The 17,932-nt window shown below is 49.1% G+C and overlaps 1 protein-coding gene across 1 annotated transcript in view; it reads left to right on the forward strand.

The window, feature by feature from the left end:
• The window catches only part of LOC144732094 (protein TBATA-like), a 31,581-nt gene continuing 13,649 nt past the window's right edge, over positions 1–17,932 (forward strand). The window contains exons 1-2 of the mRNA XM_078613362.1: positions 1–101; positions 5,825–5,887. Coding sequence (XP_078469488.1) covers positions 5,850–5,887 — 38 coding nt within the window. The 5' untranslated portion in view covers positions 1–101; positions 5,825–5,849. The remainder of the gene's footprint in view (positions 102–5,824; positions 5,888–17,932) is intronic.

Genomic DNA, 17,932 nt, shown 5'->3' on the forward strand with positions numbered 1-17,932 from the left:
TGGGGGGAGTCGTGACACGGATCGAACCGGCAGAGGCCAAGGTGAGCGGCGCCTGTGGCCGCTCGTGACGCTTCTCCCGTCGCGACATCTCTCCTTTACAGGTGAGTTACACGCACGTGGGTTTTTTTTACGGGGGGGGGGGGGGGGGCGCGGGTTTTCGGAGCCCCCCCCCCATCCAAATTTCTTGGGTAGGAGCATTCATGCTCACCCTCCCCCCCCTTTCTTGATACTTGGCCCCCCTCCGCCTCCAATCGGTAACGGGAGCGGAGGAGACGCGGTGGTTTTCGCGTCCTGCGTCTGCGAACCCGGCAAACCGAGGTTCGATTCCCGGCTACGGCCAATTGCGGCGGTGGTGGCGGCTGATATCTGACGCGGGTCCTGGGTTCTCAGTGAGCCAGACTCAGCCTTAAACTAGAGCGCTGTGATTGACAAACGAGACGGCGAACACCAGCACTGGGGGAGACAAAGGCGGTCGGGCGTTGTGCTGGCTACACCGCCCTCAATGTGCGCTGTTTGATAGCCATAATAACTTAATAGGCACTCGCTAACCGCACTTGGCCCAGCAGTCTAAATGTGTATCGTTAAGCGGGTTGTGAGCACTACCAACAAATCCCCTCGTACCCATTTTGGCCAAACAACTTACCTCCTTAATCACTATGGGTATGCGGACGTATTTGTGTGTATGTAGTAGCCTGTGTGTGTATCTTTGTGTGTGTGTATTTGTGTGTGTGTCTTTGTTTGTGCTGTGTGTCTTGTGAATGTATGTATTGTGTATGCACGAATGAACATGTATATTTGTATGCATATGTGCGTTGTATGAATTGTATAATGTATGTGTTTTGTGTTTGTGCAGTGGGTTTTGTGTTTGAGCCGTGGGTACGTGTTGTGTGTATATTCCCTGTTTATGTATGTGTTGTGCGTGTGTGTTGGTGCGTGTAGCCTATGTGTATAGTATATAGGTCTACGTTCTGTGTATGCATGTGCGTTGTGTGCTTATGTGTTGTGTGCTGTGTGTGGTTGCGTGTGTGTAATGGGGAGCGGTGGTGCAGTGGATAGCACGCTGCGCTACGACCCGAGTTCATTTCCCGCTCACAGTCACCATCAGTGGCCTCCCCTAGGTCGACTCAGCCTCAAATTAGTACTTAATGCGATGAGTAAACATCGCCACTCGGGAGACAAAAGCGGCCGGGCGTGGTGCTGGCCACCCAACCCCTTTCATGTGCCGTGTCGGCCTTTATAGGTGCTACTCGCTAACAGCCCTTGCCCTCAAAATTTGTCAAAGCTAGACGGGTGATCTTTGCCCTGTACACAGCACTGTGTGTTTTGTAGGTGTGTAGTGGATGCATAAATGCGCGCACGTTTGACCTCAGTTTTATGGTCTCAATCGGCGCTTGCCAACAACACGCGCCCCAAACAGCCCTCGATTGACTTTCGTTGGGGGTTGTCCGTGTGGCCTTGTGTGTATTGCGCCGCGCGTGGATTTGTGTGGCTGTTGGTGTGACAGGCAACGCCGTGCCGATGATCTTCGGAAGAAGGCGAATGCTGCACGCGATGTACATTGTTTCGTGCCATTCTCTACAGGATTGCATCTCCTGGGAAACTTGGATTTGGAAGGGTAGTTACGCGGCGAGGGATTCAATGTTGTTTACAAGGACTCCTCTACTTACGAACGAGTTAGGTTCCACAGGTCTGTTCATAAGTCGATTTGTTCGTAAGTCCAACTTTACTCCTGTCGATTGCAAACACGGTGTACGGCGTGGACACTAAACACGGGGAATCGCATTAAAGTTGTATAATCTCCTGTAGATGTAGATGTCCACTGGTTCTTCACGTTCTGCAGATGTAGATGCCACTGGTTCTTCACGCTCTGCGGATGTAGATGCCACTGGTTCTTCACGCTCTGTAGATGTAGATGCCACCTGATTCTTCACGTTCTGTAGATGTAGATGCCACCTGGTTCTTCACGTTCTGTAGATGTAGATGCCACCACCGCCATCTATTGCGCGGCGGTTTAAATTACGACTCTCGGTCCAAATAGGCGGCTGGACATACGTATCAGGTTTGTTCGTGTCTCTGAAAGTTCGTAAGTAGATTGTTCGTAAGTAGAAGAGTTCCCGTACAGAGATTAAAAAGCCCATTCCTCACCTGTCATTCCATATTTGATGACCATTGACAGGCCACCACAATTTACCTACAACCAAATCTCACGGAATGCGCCAGGTCTCGTAAGAGATCTAAAGCTAATCAGGGGGTGCGCCTAGGCATGCGCTTGAATGGCCGTGTTATGCATGGGGGCATTACCCAGTAAACGTGGAACCTTGGGGCAACGTTGGCATTTCAACGTTGGCTCAACGTTGGGATATTTACTGGGTATGTGCGCGCGTGTAAGCGTGTTTGTGCATTTGTGTGGGTAGTGTAGCGGTTAGCGCGCTGCGCTACGAACCCGGCGACCCGTGTTCGATTCACGTTCACGGCCAACATCAGTGACGATTATTATCTGAACCGGTCCTGGTCTTCCCCTAGGTCGGCTCAGCCTCAAATGAGTACCTGGGTGCGGTGTGTAAACTTCACCACTCGGGGTACAAAGGCGGCCGGTCGTGGTGTTGGCCACCCACCCCCTCGTGTGCCTTGCCGGCCTTCATAGGTGCTCGCTAACAGCGCTTGCCCCAACAGTCTGTTAAGGCTACACGGGGGGATCTTTGTCTTTATCTCTGAGTTGCCAACAGCGAGCGTTGCCAACTTTGACACGGATCAAACCCCCGGACCGATTTACAGAACAAAGGGGGTGACACTTCCCAGACTACCCGGGTAAACCCAGGACAGGTGGTAACCCCCCCCCTCCCCCTATTGATGGCACTCGTACGACACGAAGGGCAACCATCGCCATTGTGCTTGTGTGTGCTTGCGTGTGCGAGGATGCAAAACAACGGAGGCGGATCGCCGAAACCCAAACAACGCGCACGGCCGACGCACAGCCCACTTCCGTCTACCAACATTTGTCTTCGCAGACATTTGGTGACTCGCTGTTGTCCACCGTGATGCACGCACTTCGCGTGCACAATACGTGACGCGCGTGTGTGCACGCGTCACGTGCAAGTGGTGGAATGGTCACAGCACAATGGCCTTTTTGCGAGCCAAAGGGTTGTCGTTTTCAATTCCATCTCTAGCCCCTGCGCGGTAACTAAAACGCAACTGGGCGAATTTCTTAAACCAGGCCGCCTTATTGTAGCTCGTGCGCGGGGCTTCTCAGCGCTCCGCTCCTCGTCTGCCAAACCCACCAATGATGACCTCTTTCACCCCTCCAATGTGTGCAGGCATATATACAAGAGTCAGTAGATACTACTGTAGAGTCAGTACATACTACTGTAGAGTCAGTAGATATTACTATAGAGTCAGTAGATATTACTGTAGAGTCAGTAGATACTACTATAGAGTCAGTAGTTACCACTATAGAGTCAGTAGATACTACTGCAGAGTCAGTAGATACTACTGTAGAGTCAGTAGATACTACTGTAGAGTCAGTAGATATTACTGTAGAGTCAGTAGATACTACTATAGAGTCAGTAGTTACCACTATAGAGTCAGTAGATACTACTGCAGAGTCAGTAGATACTACTATAGAGTAAGTAGTTACCACTATAGAGTCAGTAGATACTACTATAGAGTCAGTAGATACTACTATAGAGTCAGTAGATACTACTGTAGAGTCAGATACTACTGTAGAGTCAGTAGATACTACTGGAGAGTCAGTAGATACTACTGAAGAGTCAGTAGATACTACTGTAGAGTCAGTAGATACTACTATAGAGTCAGTAGATACTACTATAGAGTCAGTAGATACTACTAAAGAGTCAGTAGATACTACTATAGAGGCAGATACTACTATAGAGTCAGTAGCTACTACTATGGAGTCAGTAGATAGTACTAAAAAGTCAGTAGATACTACTACAAAGTCAGTAGATAGTACTAAAGAGTCAGTAGATAGTACTAAAGAGTCATATATACTACTATAGAGTCAGTAGATACTACTATAGAGTCAGTAGATACTACTATAGAGTCAGTAGATACTACTATAGAGTCAGTAGATACTACTATAGAGTCAGTAGATAGTACTAAAGAGTCAGTAGATAGTACTAAAGAGTCATATATCCTACTATAGAGTCAGTAGATACTACTATAGAGTCAGTAGATACTACTACAGAGTCAGTAGATAGTACTAAAGAGTCAGTAGATAGTACTAAAGAGTCATATATACTACTATAGAGTCAGTAGATACTACTATAGAGTCAGTAGTTACCACTATAGAGTCAGTAGACACTACTATAGAGTCAGTAGATACTACTATAGAGTCAGTAGCTACTACTATAGAGTCAGTAGATACTACTATAGAGTCAGTAGATACTACTATAGAGTCAGTAGATACTACTATAGAGTCAGTAGATACTACTGAAGAGTCAGTAGATACTACTATAGAGTCAGTAGATACTACTATAGAGTCAGTAGATACTACTATAGAGTCAGTAGATACTACTATAGAGTCAGTAGATACTACTATAGAGTCCTGTTGGATCAACTTTTTACATCCACATCTGGAGCAGGGGTCCATTTAAAAAAAACTACTTTTTGACTCAGTCCTTGTGAAAGGCTCTTATAATTTAGTTGACGGACGAACGGAACGTCGGGCTTTATTAATAGACCCCCCCACCCCGCTCCACACCGCCTCTGGCCACCCAACAGTACACATCGGTTCACCGCAGCCAGTCGACGATCAACAGGTCGCGTGCGGTGGGGTAAAGCGTGGGCACTTCCACCTTTCCCGGGACGCATGACCATCGTGGCAGGGTGCATACCAAGTAGACGTACCCTCAACAGGGGCTCTTTCTCGCCTAGACCCTTTGGTGTGGGTCAGAGGTCGCAACCGGGTACCCGATACCCGTACCCTACCCGATACCCGGCTACCCGTACCCGGTCAGGTACGGGTACGGGTACCCGTTTGCGACCCTGGTGCGGCCGGGTACGGGTACGGGTAGGCCGTGCGTCACTGGTGAGTAACCGTTTGTCACTCATTTTGGGTAGGTTACGGGTACGGGTATGGAACGGGTACCCATTTGCGACCCTGGTGCGGCCGGGTACGGGTACGGGTAAGGAATCAAAACCCGTTTGCGACCTCTGGTGTGGGTACAAAAGTAAGGAGGCACTGCGGGGCACATTATTGGGGACACGCGGCTTCGGTTCTCAGATGTGGAGTGCCTGGTCCAGAATACTTTTTCTGGATGAGGATTCGCCCCCAAGCCACTGAAAGGTTGTGGGGGTTATGTGACCATACTTCCCCTCGCTGGGCAGTGCGGGTTGGTGAAAGCAGGGGGAGCACAGTCGTGCCAGCATAGAAGTAAAACTGGAGCCTGGTTGATGCTCAGATGTGGTGACCTGCACCGCGGCTTGCCAGGTGTTGTAGGTGTGCACTTGCGCGGATGCGTGATCTCAGAAGATGGCAGTGGCTGGGTGGGGGATGGGAGAGGTGGGGCTGGGTGGGGAGGGGCTGGTCACCCCGTGGTGCCCTCATAAAACTCAACGTTTCACCTACTCACGCCGGCTTGTGCCCGCCCTCACAGTCGGGCATATTTGCGGAATACACCACGCCGCCGTTGACCCTGCCCATTGAGCGAGCAACCGAACGTTCCTACCAGCTCCCTCCGCAAGGAATGTGTTTCACCATGCCTGACACATTTCAATTACAGCGAATGCACATCGCTTGAGCTTCCAGATCTCTACGAGAACGAATGGATTTCACCACGGCTGACATAGATCTCAATGTTCCCCGCAGCTCTCAACCTCTCAGGGCCACAGTGATGTCTGCAGACGTTGCAGCCGCGCTCATGAAAACCGAGTGAGTATTGCTGATGATGCTGCTGATGATGATGCTGCTGCTGATGATGATGCTGCTGCTGATGATGATGCTGCTGATGATGATGCTGCTGATGATGATGCTGATGATGCTGCTGATGATGATGCTGCTGATGCTGCTGATGATGCTGCTGATGATGCTGCTGATGCTGCTGCTGATGATGCTTGTGCCTATCGATGCGAATGATTATGCAATCGTTGTGCTGTTGATACTCGCTTACTGTCGCTATCACCGACGCTGCCTCTGTCGCCGTTCACGCCGTTCGTTTATTATTCTAATCAATGTTGACATTGATTTTGCCTTTACGCAATGTGTTATATTGTGGCACCGCGTGTGTTTTATTGCGCTGGATTCTATTCGCTTCATTGCCACACTTTGTTTGTTTGGTTGGTTGCTTTTGGCATTTTTTTGGTGACCCCCACGTGGCTCCTGCAATTGAGACTCATCCTGGTCTCTCGATTCCTCGCCTGGTTACAACAAATCTACAGGTGGTATGAATGATTCACCGTGGCAGCGAGATGTTAACTACCTCGCCTGGTGTGCAGGAGGTCGTGGGTTCGATCCCGACCCTGACGCCTGCTGCTGTATATTTGGAGTTTGCGTGTCTCTCATCATCATCACTGTGGCTATGAGATGTTAACTACCTCGCCTGGTGTGCAGGAGGTCGTGGGTTCGATCCCGATCCTGACACCTGCTGTTTATTTGTAGTTTGCGTGTCTCTCTCCCCGTGGTCGCCTGGATTTTTCTTCGGGTCCTCCGTTTTTTCCACCTCCTTATTTAGAATCGTGCGTTTAGAGTATTTGGCTGCTATAAATTTCCACACGATAAGCCACTTCGTTCGTGCGCAAGTCGTTTCTGACAAAAAAAAATAGCTATACAGCTCAGTGGGCCTCTACCTGGTAAAATAAAATTAAGTTTTAGTGTATTGCCTCACACTCTTTGGTTCTTTCGGTAAAGTCACGTAGGTAGATCGTAGGTAGGTTCTAGATCGTAGGTAGGTTCTACCTACGCGACTTTACCGAAAGAACCAACGAGTATGAAGCAATACACTAAAACGTAATTTTATTATGGATTCCTGCAGTCACGAAAGCTTCAAATCTGAATTGCATCAGCTGCTGTTTGTTCCCATCAATGCGACTGCTGCGGCTGCTGCTGCTGCTTTAGTAGCTGCGCGTGATGACGTTGCTGCCACCGCTGTGTTTGCTGCTGCTGTTGTGCCGCTGCTGTTGCTGCTGCTGCTGTTGCTGCTGCTGCTGTTGTTGTTGTTACATCCACTTCTGTTGCTACTGCTGCTGTTGCTGTTACATCTACTTTTGTTGCTACAGATGCTGTTGCAGCTACTACTGTTGCTGCTGTTGTTGCTGCTACTGTTAATGATGATGCTGCCATTGCAACTGCTGCTACTGTTGCGGCTGCTTCTGCTACTGCTGCTGCTACTTTTAATGATGATGCTGCCATTGCAACTGCTGCTACTGTTGCGGCTGCTTCTGCTACTGCTGCTGCTACTTTTAATGATGATGCTGCCATTGCAACTGCTGCTACTGTTGCGGCTGCTTCTGCTACTGCTGCTGCTACTTTTAATGATGATGCTGCCATTGCAACTGCTGCTACTGTTGCGGCTGCTTCTGCTACTGCTGCTGCTACTTTTAATGATGATGCTGCCATTGCAACTGCTGCTACTGTTGCGGCTGCTTCTGCTACTGCTGCTGCTACTTTTAATGATGATGCTGCCATTGCAACTGCTGCTACTGTTGCGGCTGCTTCTGCTACTGCTGCTGCTACTTTTAATGATGATGCTGCCATTGCAACTGCTGCTACTGTTGCGGCTGCTTCTGCTACTGCTGCTGCTACTTTTAATGATGATGCTGCCATTGCAACTGCTGCTACTGTTGCGGCTGCTTCTGCTACTGCTGCTGCTACTTTTAATGATGATGCTGCCATTGCAACTGCTGCTACTGTTGCGGCTGCTTCTGCTACTGCTGCTGCTACTTTTAATGATGATGCTGCCATTGCAACTGCTGCTACTGTTGCGGCTGCTTCTGCTACTGCTGCTGCTACTTTTAATGATGATGCTGCCATTGCAACTGCTGCTACTGTTGCGGCTGCTTCTGCTACTGCTGCTGCTACTTTTAATGATGATGCTGCCATTGCAACTGCTGCTACTGTTGCGGCTGCTTCTGCTACTGCTGCTGCTACTTTTAATGATGATGCTGCCATTGCAACTGCTGCTACTGTTGCGGCTGCTTCTGCTACTGCTGCTGCTACTTTTAATGATGATGCTGCCATTGCAACTGCTGCTACTGTTGCGGCTGCTTCTGCTACTGCTGCTGCTACTTTTAATGATGATGCTGCCATTGCAACTGCTGCTACTGTTGCGGCTGCTTCTGCTACTGCTGCTGCTACTTTTAATGATGATGCTGCCATTGCAACTGCTGCTACTGTTGCGGCTGCTTCTGCTACTGCTGCTGCTACTTTTAATGATGATGCTGCCATTGCAACTGCTGCTACTGTTGCGGCTGCTTCTGCTACTGCTGCTGCTACTTTTAATGATGATGCTGCCATTGCAACTGCTGCTACTGTTGCGGCTGCTTCTGCTACTGCTGCTGCTACTTTTAATGATGATGCTGCCATTGCAACTGCTGCTACTGTTGCGGCTGCTTCTGCTACTGCTGCTGCTACTTTTAATGATGATGCTGCCATTGCAACTGCTGCTACTGTTGCGGCTGCTTCTGCTACTGCTGCTGCTACTTTTAATGATGATGCTGCCATTGCAACTGCTGCTACTGTTGCGGCTGCTTCTGCTACTGCTGCTGCTACTTTTAATGATGATGCTGCCATTGCAACTGCTGCTACTGTTGCGGCTGCTTCTGCTACTGCTGCTGCTACTTTTAATGATGATGCTGCCATTGCAACTGCTGCTACTGTTGCGGCTGCTTCTGCTACTGCTGCTGCTACTTTTAATGATGATGCTGCCATTGCAACTGCTGCTACTGTTGCGGCTGCTTCTGCTACTGCTGCTGCTACTTTTAATGATGATGCTGCCATTGCAACTGCTGCTACTGTTGCGGCTGCTTCTGCTACTGCTGCTGCTACTTTTAATGATGATGCTGCCATTGCAACTGCTGCTACTGTTGCGGCTGCTTCTGCTACTGCTGCTGCTACTTTTAATGATGATGCTGCCATTGCAACTGCTGCTACTGTTGCGGCTGCTTCTGCTACTGCTGCTGCTACTTTTAATGATGATGCTGCCATTGCAACTGCTGCTACTGTTGCGGCTGCTTCTGCTACTGCTGCTGCTACTTTTAATGATGATGCTGCCATTGCAACTGCTGCTACTGTTGCGGCTGCTTCTGCTACTGCTGCTGCTACTTTTAATGATGATGCTGCCATTGCAACTGCTGCTACTGTTGCGGCTGCTTCTGCTACTGCTGCTGCTACTTTTAATGATGATGCTGCCATTGCAACTGCTGCTACTGTTGCGGCTGCTTCTGCTACTGCTGCTGCTACTTTTAATGATGATGCTGCCATTGCAGCTGCTGCTACTGCTTCTGCGACTGCTGTTGCTACCGTGCCTGCGTCAGGCGCGGCAAAACGCGTGCAGGAGGCATCACAGCCTTTACTGATGATTCATGTAGCGCAGGAGGATGGGAACTCGGTGGTGTAGTCGCCTGGTGGGTGGGCGAGTACAAGTTCCACCCCCTCCCAATGTGGACAATCTTTTGCCCCTCCTGTGTGCTGTCCCGTTCTCTTCGTCGAGTTTTCGGATCGTGTCTCGCGTCGTTCGCCACGATTACCCGACGTGCGGCGAAAACCAATGCGGTTCTTGCGGGAGGCTCCTAGAGCGTGGAGCGAAACGTCGGACACGGGCGGACGAAAACAGGCCGGAGAAGGTTAGATGGCTGGACATCTGTGGATACTGGACATCTGTGGAAAAAATATCTTTATAGCTCATCGGATTCCTCCAGATTAAATGAAAATTCGGATTCTGGAACCCATTTTCTGCAAGGTCCGATGCCTCAAGTTCAAGTTAATTTATTAGGTGTAGCCCTGTGAGCCATTCGGCTCTTGAATCGGGTGCAACCGCAACAAACAAAAAACAAAAACACGAACAAAAAACATCTTAAAGTGACTATGTAACTGAGTGCAAACAGAAAATTCAAGAAAAGACAGCAAAATATTGCAGACAAAACACCGTACACCAACGCTGTGTGCAAAAATCCCAGTGGGATGCCTCTATTCGGCCACCGCTGAACTCTGCCCGGTATTTTGAGGACACGCTGTGAGTAGGTAGACCGAGGGGGGGGCAGGGCTCTCGTTTGAACACCAAAAAAAACAAACAACGTGGCTCGTGCCCATGAAAGTCACCGCCGGCTGCGCTGACTTCCACGAAGGTTTATTGACTCTGTGGGCGCGCTCGGTGCTCGGAGTACGCCGCAGAGAGAGAGAGAGCGAGCGAGAAGCCGTGACCCATCTTTGCTGAGAGCAGAAGAAAAAACCGACCGCACACAGACCTCCTCATCCTGTGCAAGCCGCAGCCTGCGCGTCCTCACGGCGAAATACCTCTCGCTCCCGCAAAAAAAGTTTAGTGGGGGCGCAAGCCGAAGGGTGGGCGGCTCATTAGCAGCGGAGGGCCCTTAACGGCTCCGTTGCCGTGGAAAACGTTACTTAAGGACGCGCGCTAAGACAACTTGCAGCGGACGTGTGAATTCCTGCGGAATTGTAAACTCTGCCACGGTCTACGGGACACGGTTTCTCATTCCCGTCACTCTGCGCTCGTTCTTTAATTCTATCCCGGGTTTTTGTTACGGATTTTTTTAAAATATACATAACTCCTTCCAGGACACCGTTCGAATTTCAATCTGCCGCTACGCCGCGGGCTTTCTTCGTTGCGTTGTATTAGCGCTGCACGTCGATTTCGGGTCGCGGCCGCGTGTTAACTGGGCCCTATGGACGACGCTGGGCAGCTTCTTGTGGGTGGTGGGGCGTGGGGACGTTGGGTTTTTTTTCTTTCAGGAAATGAATTCGGCTTTGCGAAGAAGCTGCAGGTACGCGGAGCGAAACGTCGGTACGTCGTGCCAAATAATTCGCGGCGCAATACTAAAGTCCACCGGAGAGAGCTATGATTAGAAGTTTAGCGAGCTGCAAAATATATATTTTTTTATATCACTGAAGCCTTTGCACGTGGATTAGCGGATCACAAGAGATGTTTTGAAACTCTCATGCCCACTGGGGTGCAAGGTGGCCTGAATATGGGACACGTTTTGCAGGGTGTAGGAGGGGAGGGCAAGCGATTTCAGGGTTCGGAATAGCACGTGGCGTGGATGTGTTGTAGTTGTGACGAGGAAGAGGAGGTTGTGATGGGTGGGACACGTGGTGAGCGGGGTGGTGGTGGAGGAGGGCAGGGCAGGTCACCCAGACGGGCATCGGCCTGGCACCCAGAGGTCGGCGACTCGTGTGAAGAGAAGACCTAAACCCAGTTGGTGGTGATAAGAGTTTAAAAAAACTATTCGGTATCGACCCAGTCCCAGGTCATCATCGTTTTAATAACCATTTGCCTGCAACCGTAGCAGCATACATTCACACGATCTCATCATATCTTGGGGGCTCTAAGCAAGCTTGAGCCTGGTTCGTGCTTGGATGGGTAATCACCAGGGCTAGCCAGTCATTGCAGTTGTGGGACGACGACCAATGGTAACGAGACGTCCGTGCCCCGATTAGCACGGCGCAAACGAAGTTCAACATACGTACATGCATACGGAGTGTTACCCCCTCGTCTGCGTTAGTGGCTTTACTCGGAGTCTCTGGTTTCCGCTCAAACGAAGCCTGACACACGCAAACCTTACTAATTGGTTGTGTCGGGTGGTGGCGGGTTTAACGACACATTTATATATTTACGCGTTATAACCAAAAGCACCTACACGATGGAGCCTGACACACATTGAAAGCATCGAGCAAACATCTCAACGCGACAGGACTATCCTGAGCAATACGTAATATAAAAAAACGTTTTTATAAACACGCTTTTATGAAATGTACGAGTAATGGAAGAACTCCACGACTCCAGGAAGTGGCCCAGAAGCTTGCCACAACGTAAGGGGCCGTGGCCAATTACAGCCAACGTCAGTTGAGCGTGGACAATTAGACCCAAGCCGAAACATGACATATAAAAAATAATGTTTATTTTGTTATTTTTTATGATAAAATATAGTATTGTCATACTCTTAGGATTTTTCGGTAAAGTCACGAAAAAAACCTAAGAGTATGAACCCTTGCAGTCACGAAAGCTTCAAATCTAGAATTATAGTATTGTCATCAGTGTGACATAAGTATACCAAGTTTGCAGTCGATACCACATTGGGAAGTGGGTTAAAATTGAATTACAAGATTTGAGGATACAACAACGACAACAACAACGATAACAACAACAACAACAACAGACAGAGTGAGTTAAATGTAAGCGTGTAAACAGAGTTCTGAGACTGGGGGACACTTTTCTCCCGCAGTGCGTGGACTCATCATTATGAGCGGCAGCATCAGCGGCTGAAGTCACCCAACTATCATCACGATGAGCAACTTGAGCACAAAGTCATTATCCCTCCATGTTCCCGCAGCGTTAACACGGCTTTGACAATTATTCGAGGTCAGTAACGTCCGCCGTTGTGTTTCAATGATTACGACCAAATCTTGTCCTCGTCACAGCAACGTGGAATGTCCCCTCTGCCGGTTTAACAGAGATGCCACGGCCCAACGCTCCACGGAGCGTGGCCCTGAGAGGTTGTCAACTCTGAACGACGCTTCCCCCGTGTGTCCCGGTGCCCTCCCCCCACCACCACCCCCAGGCCCCTGGTTGGAATAGCCGGCATCGCTTGTGCGGGTAACGTGAGATGGCACGGGGGGGGGGGGCAGGTTGCCCGTGGGAACGTCGAGTCCCCAGGGTGAGACACAGAAGCGGTTCCACGGGCGTTGGGTCGTGGCCACGTGGGGGGGGGAAGAGAGTGCGGAGGTGCAGCTCACTCACAGAACCTGTCCCCAACAGGGCTGTTGAAAGGCTACACGGGGGATCTTTATCTTTGGTGGCGTGGCGGTAAGCGCGCTGCGCTGCCAATCTGGAGACCCGAGTTCGATGTCCCGCTCACGGACGACACCTGTGACGATTATGTGAACCGGTCATGGGCCTCCCCTAGGTCGACTCAGCCTCAAATGAGTACCTGGTGAGGGTGTGTAAACATCGACACTGGGGAGACAAAGGCAGCCGAGTGTGGTGCTGGCCACCTAACCCTTTCTATATTTGAAGCTTTCGTGATTGCAAGGATTCATACTCTTAGTTCTTTCGGTAAAGTCACGTAGGTGAAAAATGAAACAAAAATTAATAAAAATAAAACAATAAAATCACGACGTTCCTTGATGCAGCTAATCTGGCTGTGACGGTCCCACCTGATGACGGAGACTTGTGTTGCCTCCGAAACGTCGTGAATTTATTGTTTTATTTTTATTAATTTTAATTTCATTTTTTACCTACGTGACTTTTTCCGAAAGAACTAAGAGTACCTAACCCTTTGTGTGCCGTGCCGTGCCGGCCTTCATAGGGGGCTCGCTAACAGAACTTGCCCCTAAAGTATGTTGAGGCTACGCGGGGGATATTTGTCTTTGGTGGTGTAGCGAACCCGGCGAGACGAGTTCGATTCCCGCTCACGGAAAATGCCAGTGACGATTTTATGAACAGGTCTTGAGCCTCCCCTAGGTCGACTCAGCCTCAAATGGGTACCTGTCACAGTTGGTAACACATCAGTCACCCACCCACCCTCCCGTGTACCGTGCCGCCTGCATAGGTGTTCGCTCACAGTACTTGTCCCAAAAGTCTGTTAATACTATACGGGAATCTTTGTCTGTGTGCGTGCGAGGAGCTGTGGTGCAGCGGTTAGCGCTGGGAACCAGGGAGACCTAAGTTACTGGGGGGGCGGGGGGGGGGGCATTCATCCAGCAGTAGATAGACCGTGGCTCATAGCCAACAACGGTGATGGCGACGATGCAATTCCCTGACATGGTTTGCCGTCACCTTCGATTAATTCAAAGAAGAACACAAAAGGCGACAGGCCGTGTCTGGAACCACTGATCCTCAACAGACCTCACTCACATCCACCTCCCCATGGCTCCCACCTCTTCCTTAACCCCCAACCCCCACTCATCTCCACCCTCCGACTCCCACCACCCACCCCCAACTCAAGCCTCGGTTGCCCAGACAGCCCCGGGGCAACTGTAGTCAACAACAACGTGGGGTTAGCAAAGAACACAAACACGCGACGAGCATGCTAATCGCGCGCGCGCGCGTGTGCGGTGTGAAGGGCGTACTTGGTCCCGTCATAGCAACGTGGCCGGGTTGACGTGGGAACGGGCGTATCGAGTGGCCGCTTAGAAAAAGAAAAGAAATAACATCGCCGTTAGTCATGGTCAATCCACTGCTGGATGAAAGGTTCTGCCCAGGCCGACGTCAACTTCTCGCGTTGTCGGAACGATTCAACGCCAGCACACGAGATGATTTGATGTCTTCGTTGGACGTTAACCCTGTACGCATTCCGATCCCTTGGTTGCTGTATGTATACATGTACGTTGAACTTCTTTCGCACCGTACGTAGCCAATCGTGATAATCAGAGGTGAGGGCAAGGGCGAAAAGCTGAAGACAAAGAGCAGTTGTAAAGAAATGAGTTTTCAATCAAAATTTAAACTTGCATAGCTCCAGTGGCTTCCAGTTCACCACCACTGTGGCTGTACGTACGTTGAACTTCTTTCGCACCGTACGTAGCCAACCGTGCTAATCGGAGGTGCGGGGGAAGGACAAAACAAACAAACACAAAAAACACTCTTAAAGAAATGCGTTTTCAATCTACGTGATTTTAAAGTGGATAGATAAAGTGGTTTCCTAATGTCGGAAGGAAGAGCGTTCCAGACGGCCGCAGAAGCGCGCGACGCAGTGGCCATTCTGTGTTCGATGGCTCGACAAAAGTCGCTGTGATGTTGCCCGCGTGGTGGCTGATGCTCCTTAACGACATCGGCAGTCTGCCGCCGTTGTCATTCTTGACCGGTTCCTGCGAAATGAAGTCCACTCACTTTTCTCATCGTTGCCCCAATCCGCGCGGTCTCCCTCCGTCTTTCAGTCGAATTCCAAGCATGCGTCTCCCCCTGTTTCGTGACTCACTTTCGAGTTTTGGTTTAATTACATGGTTTTTTTGCATACATTCCGCGCAAACATTCTAAGTGTAACCTTTTGGCAGACTCAGGGGTGGCTTTCCTGCATAAATGAGCGGCATTCAATGATTACCAATCTAAAATGATCGTCATGTTAACGTCTTGTGTATTTGATGCATTTGATGCTGATGGAGACATCGGAACACAAATACAAAGTAAGATCCCCCGTATAGCCTTCATAGATTGCCAGGGCAAGGGCAGTTATCGAGCACCTATGAAGGCCGGCGCGGTACACGAGGCTGTCCCAAGAAACGTACAACGTTGGGCTAACGTTGACTAAACGTCATCCAACGCTGGGGCCATGCTGAATGTTCGCTGGGGTGGTGTTCCGAGCACAGCAGCAGCAGCAGATGTCTCCCCACTGCTCATGTTTACACACCGCACCAGGTACTCGTTTAGGTGCGGATGTGATCAGGGGAGGTACTGAATCCCTCTAAATCATCACTCGCCCATTGATGTCAGCCGCAGCTAGGAATCAACATCAGCTCTTTTACTTTCGGTGCGGCTGCTGGTTCAGCTGCAGATCAACGGCTACAACTTCACGTTCAGTTGGCCAAGCACAGACAACCGCGTCAGGAGTTAGCGGAGTAGTGGTATAATCGTGGCCGCGATGTCTCCTTTTTCGTAAAAATAATAGAAATAAAATTTCTTATTTTATTTCTATTATTTTTTTCAATTATTTTCTTTTTTACCTACGTGACTTAACCGAAAAACCTAAGAAGTATGAATCCTTGCAAGTCACGAAAGCTTAAAATCTAGAATCCTTCTTCGTATTTGTGAATCCGTGCATTGGGTCGTAATACTCGGTTATAGTTTGTTCTGGGCGACCAATGTATGTGGAGCGCGTTACAGGAACGCGCTGAAGCCAAACAAATCACCGACGACTTCGCTTGCATTACGAACAGAAGAGATCGGCAAACACGGGGCGAACCGTGGACGGACCGTGGTGGTGTGTGGGCTGGCGAGGTCTGGGCTCTCTATGGCTTCATACTTTTTGTTTTTTTCGGTAAAGTCACGTAGGTAAATAATAAATTAAAATAAATGAAAACACCAGCGATCGTTCTCTCGCTGTGGTTGTCCCCACCTGATGACGGACGCTTGTGTTGCGCCCGAAACGTCGTGATTTTAGTAGTAGGTTTTTACCCTTTAAACTGGTACAAAACTGACACCTTTATACAAGGCATCATGCTTGCAATAACCGCAACACAAGTAGTCAAAATGTTAACAAAAAGAAACAACTCCGATAATGGTAATGATATGCACTGTTCTTTAAGTCATTACCATTATCAGAGTTGTTTCTTTTTGTTTGCATTTTGACTGCTTGTGTTGCGGTTATTGCAAACATGAGGCCTTGTATAAAGGTGTCAGTTTTGTACCAGTTTAAAGGGTAAAAACCTACTACTATATTTTGCCACTGGTAAAGGAGGTCTCATAGTGTCGTGATTTTATTTAGTTATTTTCATTAATTTTATTTTTTACCTACGTGACTTCACCGAAAAAACCCAAAGAGTATGAATCCTTGCAGTCACGACAGCTTCAAATCTCTATGGCTTGGTGGAGGGGGGAGGTGGGGTGCGGGAGGTTGCCGTCTCGCGTTGTTGAATCAGAGGCGTCAACGCCTGGCCCGGTCGCTTTGTCTCTGCCAATGGGGCGCCGGCGATGGATGTGCAATAAATATTTGTCCGCGCCAGGCGAGCGAAAGAGAGAAAGCCGCCACATTGACAGCGGCGAGTGAATGAATGCGACCACCGCAACGGCGATTGACGGAGAACGAGAAACGCGAAGCTGGGATAATAACAATAATTCAAATGGATAATTGCGCATTCCATCCTACGATCCCAAACTGCGCAACGCGTGAAAAGCAGGAAACACAAACAGAACCCAGGGGCAACCGACCGAACTAAATAGGGAAGACCGCTTTCAAGAGATGGGGGGTTCAAAGCAGACTTGAATCTTTACTCTTTGGTTCTTTGGGTAAAGTCACGTAGGTATAAAATAAAATAAATCACGACGAAAGTTTAAAATCAAGATCAGTCTTGAATCTATCTACCGACTTTGATTGCCCTGATTTCAAGTGGCGAAGCGTTCCATAGCTTGGAATGCGCGTGGCTCGTTCAGCTCACCCCCTCCACTCCGCCCTGGGCATTCAACAAGCAGGGATTGTTTCATTCGGGACAAAGTCAAAGTCATTGGAATTACATGTCAATCTGCTGTTGTTGTTATCACTTTCATTCACTCTCACAGAGATCTGTTAAAGAAGACTCACTAGGCCCCGAGCCGTGTTAGACTGACCTCCGGCAGAGATAGATATCTGGTATCTGGGTACACATCGTGCCGAGGCTGCCCTCGGTAGCGAGATGTCAACTAGTAGCCGCATTGCAACGAATAGAATGCATCCACTACATGCCTGTCAACCCCTTCTCAGTGCCCCTAGCTTATTACAGACCAATTCAGACCTATCTTAATTTAGGAGCTTTCGTGACTGCAGGAATTATTCTTTGTTTTTTTTCGGTTAAGTCACGTCTAAAAATAAAATAATAAATTAAAATAAATTAAAATAACATATTACGACGTTGCGATTGCAACACAAGCAATCATCATCAGGTATAAAAGAAATAGCAACAAAAATCTAACTAGAAAACTATAGACAGACATACAAGCAGACAGACATCACAACGGCACACAGAGAGAGGACACAAATCGGCACAAAGAGAGGGGTCGTTTCTGTGACGGTCCCTTAAATATAGAGAGGGGGGGGCGGGGACGGAGAGAATTTATTATTT

The sequence above is a fragment of the Lampetra planeri genome, chromosome 41 (assembly GCF_965212315.1).
Source record: "Lampetra planeri chromosome 41, kcLamPlan1.2.h2, whole genome shotgun sequence".
In the NCBI taxonomy this organism is placed as follows: Eukaryota; Metazoa; Chordata; class Hyperoartia; order Petromyzontiformes; family Petromyzontidae; genus Lampetra; species Lampetra planeri.